Source organism: Calliphora vicina, chromosome 3, assembly GCF_958450345.1.
Source record: "Calliphora vicina chromosome 3, idCalVici1.1, whole genome shotgun sequence".
Lineage (NCBI taxonomy): Eukaryota > Metazoa > Arthropoda > Insecta > Diptera > Calliphoridae > Calliphora > Calliphora vicina.
Genome location: NC_088782.1, coordinates 45,057,206 through 45,068,961, shown reverse-complemented (window position 1 = coordinate 45,068,961; position 11,756 = coordinate 45,057,206). Strand labels below are relative to the sequence as shown.

The 11,756-nt window shown below is 31.6% G+C and overlaps 1 protein-coding gene across 1 annotated transcript; it reads right to left on the bottom strand.

Annotated features, from left to right (window-relative positions):
* Nucleotides 1-5,406: 5,406 nt before the first annotated feature.
* Nucleotides 5,407-11,751, bottom strand: LOC135954539 (PR domain zinc finger protein 5). The gene is made up of 4 exons (XM_065504728.1): nucleotides 10,911-11,751; nucleotides 10,547-10,854; nucleotides 10,132-10,476; nucleotides 5,407-5,635 (listed from the first exon to the last, which is right to left on the bottom strand). Exons 1-4 carry the CDS (start codon nucleotides 11,509-11,511, stop codon nucleotides 5,504-5,506), a joined length of 1,386 nt encoding a protein of 461 aa, XP_065360800.1. The 5' UTR covers nucleotides 11,512-11,751; the 3' UTR covers nucleotides 5,407-5,503.
* Between the last annotated feature and the right edge of the window lie 5 nt (nucleotides 11,752-11,756).

The following is an 11,756-nucleotide window of genomic DNA, read 5'->3' as shown; positions in this document are numbered from 1 at the left end:
TTATAAACAAATAATTCAATTACGAGATAATTCCATCAAAAAACAACAATGTGTATATGCTTCATACTCGTTCATACACAGAATAGTTATTAGTTTATGGAATGTATCTATTAGTCAATAATGTTTAAGTTTTTAATACTTTAAAGCTAATTTATTAACTCATTCATTTAGTAAATTTTAAGAATAAGTTAAATTTATTTTAAATAAAAACTGGAAATTGTTATGTGAATGATGATTTAGTTAGGGGTTTAATGATATAGTAACAAACACCGCCACCGCCATATTTTATTATTGAAATTTACCTTTTGCAAAGTTTCTTGTTACAGTCCATCCCGACAAGTCTAGTTGGAGTCTCCAACTGTATGATATTGTAGTTAGGATGACTCCTCCGAAGATATCCCAGGAGAAACTGATTTGTCAACATGTCATTATGTTCGTTCCTAGTGTAGATGATTTCCCGAGCTTAAATATGTCGTATTTCTGATAAATTTTCTGCATTGGACTCTATTTTAACATAAAAATCAGGAATTACTTTTGAAGACAATATATAGTGTTTGAATTTATTAAGACCAATGAAAAAATGCTGTTAGTTCAAAGTTGTATACTTTTTTCGTTGATGATGTTCCAGAACATTTTCTCCATTATCCAGTGTATAAACCTACAATCCAGGAACTTCGACCGGAACCGGAACACCGGAAGCATTCCTTATATTTGGTCGCATTTTTCATCTCAAGCTGTATGACGGATCACTTTGATAATATCGTCACACCACAACCACAATCAGCTTAAAAAAGTTCTTATCAATCATCTATATTTGGTTGTAATAATAACAACACATCGCAGAACTGGGACAAGCGCAACATAATTCGGAAAACCAAGAATCCACAACAAAATTCTCAGCACTTTTTATGTCCCCTAGCTGAAGTTGAAAATAAAATCTTCAAATTTGAATCATCTAATGGGCTGAAGTTGAAAATATTATACCGCTGAAGTTGAAAATATTATCTTCAAATTTGCACCTTCTAAAGCTCTTGATACTGATGGCTTATTTATGTAAATGTTAAAGAATCTCATAAGAATTGTTTCCGGCTCTCGTTTAGACTGTTGCCAACGCGCGCCTCAGACTAATATGGCTTCGGGAAATCGATCCGCACGATGTTCCTTTTGCCATATGTTTTAGAATCCTTTAAACTGTTGCCATCCCTAGCCACATACTGACATGGATTTGGGGAATTGCAGTACTCGAATGTCCTCAGTACCCAACGACTGCGTCAACTCACAATAGTTGCTGCTTTGAAACTATCCAAGGCATTTGATATGGGTGACCACACCCAGCTAATTATTGACATTACAAAGTCCAAAGTTAAATGCTGAATTGGCGGAGCAACATCTTTCCGCATTCCTGCTCCACATCCTATTGGCCCGTGACGCAATTGATGTCAGTTGTTTGGGCTTATATCATCTCAGAAACTGTTCCGTACTCAATCATGAAAGAAAGTGGCATTTTTGTCCGTACATGCTGACAACAGTGGCGAAACTCACATGTCACACAACCACTCTACCAACTGCAATCGCAATCTGCAGCAGAAACAACCACTGTCTACACTCACACCTTCAACTTCGTTCCGGAGACCTGATTATATCCAAATTGCATAAATGGAGCAAAACAAAATATTGATCGTTCCGGTCAAGGAGAGAAAACAGACTAGCAATTCCAGTCTGCACAGTTGCAACGGTGTAGGCATCGCCTTCATCATCCATAACACCGTGCAGTGTAGAGCTCTTTCTCTCCAGAGACCAATACCTTGAGGACCAAGCTATATCTCAGATCAGGAACAGGAGAAGACTAGAGAAGGGATTGAGGAACAAACAGACGAATTGATCCTGAATGACGATCCCCCACACGAATTATGGGTAACTGCCCTAGATCTCCAGAATTGATAACGAGTTCGATTCAGATCAACTACGCAGCGTTCCGATCAATTGTTTCTCTAGGGTCAGACTAGTTACCCATAATAGTTTGTCTGAATCGACCTAAGGATGTCATTGTTTCCTATAATAAAATCAACCCAAAAGAAAGCATACTGACAGGAAGAATTCACGTCTTCAATGATCTTACGATTCCCACCAAAGTATACGATACAGAGAGGAACTTCAGCGAAATTGTTACCGCAGCACCAACACGCAGTCAAGATGCACCCAACTGAATCGCGGTATCGGCAAGTTGTGAAATTAGAATGAAATGAAAAATAGTTTAGATCATTTGCAACGCTGCAACTTGAGTTCAGGAGTTGGTAAGTTGTGGTCTACAGTTCGGTATCTATTCAAACCGAAGAAGAAGGATGATAGAGATCCCGGCTATTTATTGAGTACCCTGAAAGAGACAATGCGAAACGAAGTGTTGTTCGCAAACTTATCGACCTTTCAGTCTCGTCCAAACCAAGCAAAGCTATTGCAACATCGATGCTGATGTTAAAACATATTAGCGAGAGGAGAGTGTAGTACCTTACAATGGTTTTTGCATACCCAATACTTATCTTCAATGATCTTCCGATACCTTCCAACATAGACGAACTGAGAGGAACTTCAGCGAAACTGTCACCACAGCAGCCACTCGCTTTATTCGACTATCCGTAGTGCAGCCACATTTTAGTGTTGAAGCAGGGGGACACGTACCCAGAGTTCATCCAGCTGAATGGCGTTATTAGCTGGTTAGTAAACGAGGACAAGAGATGAAATGGTTAGATTATTTGAAGATGTGCAACATGAGTTAAGAAAATGCCAAGCTGTAGACTGCAATTCGGTCTCTCTCCAACTCAACGAAGAATGTTGATAGACTCGCGATTATGTTTGCTAATGCCATCATATCCAATCCTAAAAAGTGTTTGCGTGCATTTTGCTGGCTATTTATTGAGCACCCTGAGAAAGACAAAACAAAACAAAGTGTTGTTCGCAAACTTCACAACCATCCAGTTTCGAACACACCACAGCTATTCACAACAACTAAAATTTTAGAGGCAATCAAGATCTCATAGGCTTTAAGCAATGTTTTGACTACAATGTTTTGACTATCTCTGGTATGTTGTGGTGAATACACTTTTCGTCCACAGTTACGAAACGGCACAAAAACTTGTCGATATTGTGGTTGAACACTCCTGAGAAGTTGTCACACGATTGCGTTTATGGTCGATTGAGTGTAAACTCGGCATCCATCTTGCGGAAAGCTTTCTCATACCCAAGGGATCATTCAAAATGGAAACCACTGAACCATGTGAGATTCCTATTACTTCCACAATCTCCCGCACTTTCAATCTCCATTTCAAGCCAACACCATATCGTTTTTTCTATTGTTTCGGAAGTAGAGACCTCAACTGGTAGTCCAGAACGTTCGGTATCTTCCGTGCTTGTACGGTCACAACGAAATTAAGTAAACCACTTTTTTAACATTCAAATAGACGGTGCAGAGTTTCCATAGTATTTGCCAAGTTTAGCCTTGGTTTAAGTGATGATTTTTTACCGCATAAAATAATGCTTAATGAGCACACAAAATTCACTCTTTTCCATTTTCTCCTCAAGCCACACGGTACTACGCTTTCAATAGCTGTTAAACAAACAAAATGGCGCAGATTGTTTAAATTTTGACAGAAGTCAACTGAAAGATGCCTGTTAAGAGGAGCACTGTTACCCTCTCGTTAAGAAGGGTACCAAGCTAAAGATCTGTGGTTACTTTCGATTAAAGTTCTTCCTAGATCAATGATTTCCATTTCATAGCTCATTTTCTCTCAACCACCTTTCCTGTCCTGGATCTACAAAAATGCTGCTGTACTATGTATGTCTAGTATTTCTGATGAGTTTGGGAGAAACTCAAGAGGAAAAAAAGAATTTTTGCAAGTGAGAGGAAATAAAATCTTAGGTTTACAAGAGGTGTTGCTACTTTTTTGGGTATTACAAATATTTGGTCTAACTCAGAAACTAGAAAACCCAATGTCAAATCCCCAATTTTAACTAATCATTCAACCGAAATTAGAAAATTATTTGCTAAGGATGGTATAAGCTAAATTGTTTTATTTCAAATTTTTTTTAAATTTAGTACAATTTTTAAAAACAAAAAAATCAAAATACAAATAAATACTTAAATTTAATTTATTTTTATGATAATAAACAAATGAAATGAAATCAAATCAAATATTGTTTTGTTTTGAATATAAATGAAGAAAGTTTTCTTTAAGAAACCCACCCAAAATCTTTTTTAATATTTTATACTTAAACTATATATTTGTAATTAACAATTAATTTATTATATTACAATACTAAAACATAAACGTTAATTAAAATAGTACATAAACAAATAATATAAGAAATAAAATCTTTAAACAAAACACTGCCCTAAAGAAAAAAAAAATCGAAATAAAAACTCATTCTATGATTTGCTTCTTTTGCAAAAATTTATGTTAATTAAAGAATTTTAGTTTTGAAAAAAATCTCAATATAAAATTATCTATATTTCAAATCAAATACAGACAATAAAAAACTAATTAACAAATTTTGTGTTGAATTTTTATGATGGAAACAACAATAGGAAATACAAAACCAGAGAAAATAAAAGAAATGAAATGAAATGCAACTTTAATATGTAAAAATATTTTTGGAGAATGGAAAAATCTACTAAATATAAAAATTAAAAACAAACGTGCAAATAAGCAATTGACATTAAATAACAAAAAAAAACGTTCATTAAATTTAAATAAATACCAGAAAAAAAAACAAGAAATACTTCCAATTGAACTGTAATACAAGCGACTCAAAACAAATAAACAATTTAAGGAGTTTAATAGAAAATCTTAGAAATTTTAAGACAAAAATAAATTCTGTAAAAAGCAATTATTTATTTAATTTAAACTAAAATAAATAAAACAAAAAACTTGAAAGCTGAAAAACAAAAACAAATATTTTAATTAAACAAAACCATATTTAAAACAATTAGAAATTGAAATTTTTTTGGGAAAACTTAAAATTTAATAAATTAGAAACTCATCAACAATTCAAAACCATAAAAAAATAAATATTTTCTTATTTCATCTTATTAAACAAAATGAACATTAACATTTAATGTCGTGTTTTTTTAAACAAAAATTCATAAAAAATAAACTTTTTGAGAAAATGCATAAAAACAGAAATTTAAAAAAAAAAATGTTAAAGAAATTATTTAAATAAAGAAAAAAACTCAAAGGCAACAAAACAAAACGTATATAACAAACCCAAACTAAAACCAACATAAAATGTTAAATAAAAAACAAAACTTATTAAAGAAATTATATAAAACTTAAAACTCAAAAAAAAAAAAAAAAACATTAAAAAGATTTTAATTAAAAAAAAGAAGAAAAAAACTAAAATGACTTAAAAAAAATAATATTGCGTTGCAAATCATATCATAAAATCAATTAAAACAAAAAGAAATAAATAGTAAAAAATGAAGAAAAATAAAATCTGTTGTCTGGTGTTTTTAATTATTTAAATAGGTGGGAAATTGTGAGTCCTCCGAGGGAGCGGGTATGGTAACGCCTCCAGTGTCAACAGCCGGCTCGTGGGGCAGTGAATCAATGCTTTCCAAAGGTAAGAAACAGTCGGTGGAAACCTAGAAATATAAATCGTTTAGAGAAGAAATCTCTATAAATAGGGTAGCAATACGATTTTGACCTTATATGTCTGCTGATAGACATTGTCTATTGTATATTAAGTATGTGGTTAGTAATCAACGATGGCCTTATATATCTTACCTAGTTCCGTAAAGCTTTCAGAAATACATTCTAGATTATGGTTATTCAAAATTACTTCAACATAAATGGCTTGAGTTTTTAGGTTCAAGCACTTGAAAATATTGTTAGAACTTTACTTGAATTAATATAGTATTACATTTTAAACTTGAAAAATACAGCTTTAGAAATATTTTCTAGATTATGGTTATTCAAAATTACTTCAACTTAAATGGCATGAGCTTATTTTTACCAATAAACACTAAATAAATACTCCAGCAAAAGAACATTTAAATAAAAGCTTGTTTTAAAAAAGTTTTTTATTATTAACTTATTTTCTTCTTTTTAGAGCACCTTTTTTATATTTCCAATATTAATTCGAATTTTCGAACATATCTTAAAATTTGGCTAAATCTTCATGATTTCGAGATTTATTTAACAGCTTTAAACATTCTTCTAACATAAGTTCGAATTTTCGAACATAATATATTCAATTGTCTTTAGGTTTATGCATGATCTAGAGATTATTATAACAGCTTTAAAAATGTTTTGAAAATAACTTAGAATTTTCGAATATAATATTGCCAAATTCTAGCCTCTTCGGACCAAGTGAATTGGTTCAAAATTCAGATTAAAGTGTTGACAAAAAAAAACACATTCAAATACAAAAGAAAATATAACTATATTTCACCTGAAATGATTTTTTTGCAAACATAATTTCCTTAATTACAAATAAACAAGTACTTAAGAGAGCTAGCTATATTCGGCTGCGTCGAATATAGCTAGCTTTAAGGTTCCCCTCCACTACACCAAATATACAAAGGGCGTTAGGCCCTGCTACAGCAGACTAATCATCTACTTAGCTGCAACAACGACCGTTTAACGAAACTGATGCACAATAACAATAGACTGGATCTAATGGCAACATCGTACATAGAGACGCACGATACTCCAATAACTAGGACAGTGCAATCTTACATGAGAAATACGCGAAAAACTACTGCAACAAAATCGTATAAGATGGAGATGCTTTGTGAAAACCAAATACTCCCAAGAGGCGTAATGGAGAAAAAAAAACTATAAAATTAAGATTGAAAACAATATTTTATGAAAAAATTTTTGGAAAAAATTGTTTATTCTATTTTCTATTGTTTGTTTATATTCAATAGCGTTTGATATATTTTTGAATATCTTGATAAGATTTACATTTAAATTAATTATAGTTAAGCAACGGTGCAATTTTTTACGCGACCCACTAAAACAGGAATTAACGAAAAATGAAATGAACTTATTTTAACATTAAATAGTACATGTTATTTTGAGATTTTATATAAAAAGATCGATTTTTGCCCAGAAATATGAGTGATCACAGATCGAGCTCCTTTTCTTGATTAAACGCTTATTGACCAAGTTATAAACGAATTTAGATATTTTGAGTTTTTATATAAAAAATTAGATTTTTGTTCAGAAATATGAGTGATCACAGATCGTGCTCCTTTTCTTGATTAAACGCTTATTGGCCAAGATATAAACGAATTTAGATATTTTGAGTTTTTACATAAAAAAATCGATTTTTGGTCAGAAATATGAGTGATCACAGATCGAGCTTCTTTTCTTGATTAAACGCTTATTGGCCAAGTTATAAACGAATTTAGATATTTTGAGTTTTTATATAAAAAGATAGATTTTTGTCCAGAAATATGAGTGATCACAGATCGAGCTCCTTTTCTTGATTAAACGCTTATTGACCAAGTTATAAACGAATTTAGATATTTTGAGTTTTTATATAAAAAATCGATTTTTGGTCAGAAATATGAGTGATCACAGATCGAGCTCCTTTTCTTGATTAAACCATGTTATTAGCGAATTTAGATATTTTGAGTTTTTATATAAAAAATTGATTTTTGGTCAGAAATATGAGTGATCACAGATCGAGCTGCTTTTCTTGATTAAACGCTTATTGGCAAAGTTATTAACGAATATAGATGTTTTGAGTTTTTATATAAAAAGATCGATTTTTGGCCAGAAATATGAGTGATCACAGATCGAGCTCCTTTTCTTGATTAAACGCTTATTGGCCAAGTTATAAACGAATTTAGATAATTTGAGTTTTTATATAAAAAGATCGATTTTTGGTCAGAAATATGAGTGATCACAGATCGTGCTCGTTTTCTTAATTAAACGCTTATTGGCCAAGTTATTAGCGAATTCAGATATTTTGAGTTTTTATATAAAAAGATCGATTTTTGGCCAGAAATATGAGTGATCACGATCGAGCTCCTTTTCTTGATTAAACGCTTATTGGCCAAGATATAAACGAATTTAGATATTTCAAGTTTTTATATAAAAAAATCAATTTTTGGCCAGAAATATGAGTGATCACAGATCGTGCACCTTTTCTTGATTAAACGCTTATTGGCCAAGTTATAAACGAAGTTAGATATTTTGAGTTTTTATGTAAAAAATCGATTTTTGGCCAGAAATATGAGTGATCACAGATCGAGCTCCTTTTCTTGATTAAACGCTTATTGGCCAAGATATAAACGAATTTAGATATTTTGAGTTTTTATATAAAAAGATCGATTTTTGGCCAGAAATATGAGTGATCACAGATCGAGCTCTTTTTCTTGATTAAACGCTTATTGGCCAAGATATAAACGAATTTAGATATTTCGAGTTTTTATATAAAAAAATCGATTTTTGGCCAGAAATATGAGTGATCACAGATCGTGCTCCTTTTCGTGATTAAACGCTTATTAGCCCATTATTAACGAATATAGATGTTTTGAGTTTTTATATAAAAAGATCGATTTTTGGTCAGAAATGCGAGTGATCACAGATCGTGCTCCTTTTCTTGATTAAACTCTTATTGGCCAAGTTATAAACGAATTTAGATATTTTGAGTTTTTATATAAAAAGATCGATTTTTGGCCAGAAATATGAGTGATCACAGATCGAGCTCCTTTTCTTGATTAAACGCTTATTGGCCAAGTTATTAGCGAATTCAGATATTGAGTGATCACAAGTCGAGCTCTTTTCTTGATTAAACGCTTGTTGGCCAACTTATTAATGAATTTAGATATTTTGAGTTTTTATATAAAAAAATCGATTTTTGGTCAGAAATATGAGCGATCACAGATCGAGCTCCTTTTCTTGATTAAACGCTTATTGGCCAAGTTATTAACTAATTTAGATATTTTGAGTTTTTATATAAAAAGATCGATTTTTGGTCAGAAATGCGAGTGATCACAGATCGTGCTCTTTTCTTAATTAAACTCTTATTGGCCAAGTAATTAACGAATTTAGATATTTTGAGTTTTTATATAAAAAGATCGATTTTTTGGAAGAAATATGGACAATACGTCATTGGAAAATAAATGGGGGAAACCTGATTTTACAAAACATTGCTAATTTCAAAAAAAAATTAAATTTCACAAAAAATCACCAATTTCAAAAAAAATATAAATATATGCTGTCTATAATTTGTTTAAATTAATAAAGTCTGCCCGAATCCATTTTTTCAGGCCGAAACCAAACCAAACCGAACCTTATATTCAGCCTAATCCGAAACAAACAGGATCTTTTCAGCTCATGTTAGGTGCTTTGTTAGGTGCACCCTCTTTAGATTGTGGATTCCATTGATCTTGTTTTTTCATCATGAACTGAAAAGCTTTTTTGAGGGAACAGTTTTAATGGAAGCTATTCTCAAAACTTGTTTCTCTTTTAAAATTCCATAACCTATGTTTTTCCTTTATAAATGTTTCGTTTGCGGTATTTGATCAATTTTTGAAGGAATATCAAATACTGGTGTTTTGCTTAATCCATAAACGAAAACGAATATTCGGTAATTTTGACAAAAAGAAATACATATAGAGCGGAAACAAGAAAAATATTTTAAAAAAATTCACGTAGTTTTTTTCACTAATACATTCCCACCACTTAGGTTTTTGACAACTGAGTTAGGACAGGAGAATTTGCACTGTAAGGTTTTATATTAATATAAGTAGTTTTTAATTAACCCAATTATTGAATACAATAATTTCAATATTAAAATTTAAAATGTTAATATGTTAATGTGTATGTAGTATATATTAACGGAAATGGTGTGTTAGGCTATAAAAAGCATATAAATTTATATTTCTAATTTACAGTTCTCTATATATAAAACTTTAACGAAATATTTAGTTTTAGTTTGAAAAATGTACTACTACTTTTTAATTGTATTGTTTTCAAAGGCCATTTATAACATTTTACGACTAAAAGATGTTAAAATTAGTTAAGCACTGTTAAAAAGCAGACACCATATCCTTTCTACTTATATAAACAACTGACTGACTTTTAATTTACCAATTCAAACAAATGAAAAAAAAACACTTACCTCATTATTTTTCACCATCTTTCTGGCCGGCATTGAATCTTCACTGTTAGCATTGATTAAACCTTTGCGATGATCTTCCTTGTGAGCCTTTAACTTGTTCACGGTGATGGTAACAAAACTACATAAATCACAAGATATTTGCTTGTAATATTCTGTATGATTTAAACGTATATGACGTTTAAGGGCATTCGTCTGAATACAGGTGTAATCACACAAAGCACATTTCAATTTTCCAGCAAGTTCATGACGCATTTGATGCTTGTGCAAGACACTGGGATCACGGGTGGAAAATTTACATGATTTACACGATAAAGGTTTCTCACCGGTATGTTGACGCATGTGAATCTATAGATAGTAAAATATAAAAGAAAAACAAATTAAATTAAAAAAAATTATAAAGAAAACTTCTGCTTACTATTAAACTGGCTTTTCTGGCGGTTTTCTTGCCACAGACATTGCAATTGAATGGTTTGATTTTATTGTGCACTGTTTTAATGTGCTTCGACAATGTTTTGCCATTTACAAATTTACGTTCGCAAATCTCACACGTCTTTTCGGAATAGTATTTGTTTTTTCTGGGTGTTGACACTTTGGGAGTTGGTGGCTCTATAGGCTGTTCGTTTTGCTTTAAAGCTTCTAAACGTCGTTTTTTTACAGCCTTCAAAGAACGCAAAACACGCGGACGCCACTTTTTATGTACTCTCATATGGCGCCATACTAGAGCTGCAAAAACACAAATTTTCATAATATTAATTTTTGAATTGCTACAAAAATCTTACCCGAAGCATGCGATTTAAACCCACATATGGGACATTTCAATAAATCCACATCCAATTGATGCATTTTCCACAAATGAGCCGAACAACGTCTCCAATTATTTAGTCCCACAGAACAAACTAAACACTGGAATGATGACTTACTAGTGGCATGACAATCCATGTGTTGTTGCAGTTTCTCTGGTGTTTCAAACTTGTATATACAATTGGTATATTTGGTGCATTTCAAGGACATGTTACTTCTTAGAATTAAACGAAAATCTTTAAATGGCACAGGTTTCATTTCGGATTCCATGACATGTTTCACTACCTCATTTTGTTGCTCTACTTTTGGGGATGGAACTAATTCAACTTGCACTATTTCCTCTGTGGTCTCTTTAGTTTCTACTTCAGGTATTTCCCGGGAAGGCTCATCGGTGAGTTTATATTTGTGATACTCAATCATATGACCACGCAAGTCTTCTTCTAAATCATATTGTCGAAAGCATAAGAAACATACCAGTATTATACGTGTAGACGAATCATCATTGTCTTGATCATTCGTTTCTATTTCATCATTGGAGTTGGAAGGATGAAAAAAAATATCTTCAGGTTCTCTAGACATTGTTTACTGCGATAATAAAAACTCTTTAGGGTTAGAAATATGAATTATCATAGATAAAAATCATTTTCGTCTCAAGTTTTGAAGCAAATAGTTTAGGATGTTGTAAGAAAAGAATCAGAAATCTAAGCAATGTAGGACTTTTTTCACTGAATAGTCTCAAGTTTTGGTGAGCACAAGTAAAACAAATATAATAGAATTCTTATTTAGGTTTTATAATTAAAACTTGTTCTTTTAATTATAGTTTT

Coding starts and splice junctions, on each gene's coding strand:
- LOC135954539 (XM_065504728.1), bottom strand. CDS start 11,511: ATGTCTAGAGAACCTGAAGATATTTTTTTTCATCCTTCCAACTCCAAT. Junction 10,855..10,910: donor GTTTAAATCGCATGCTTCGG/GTAAGATTTTTG, acceptor GTGTTTTTGCAG/CTCTAGTATGGCGCCATATG. Junction 10,477..10,546: donor CCAGAAAAGCCAGTTTAATA/GTAAGCAGAAGT, acceptor TACTATCTATAG/ATTCACATGCGTCAACATAC.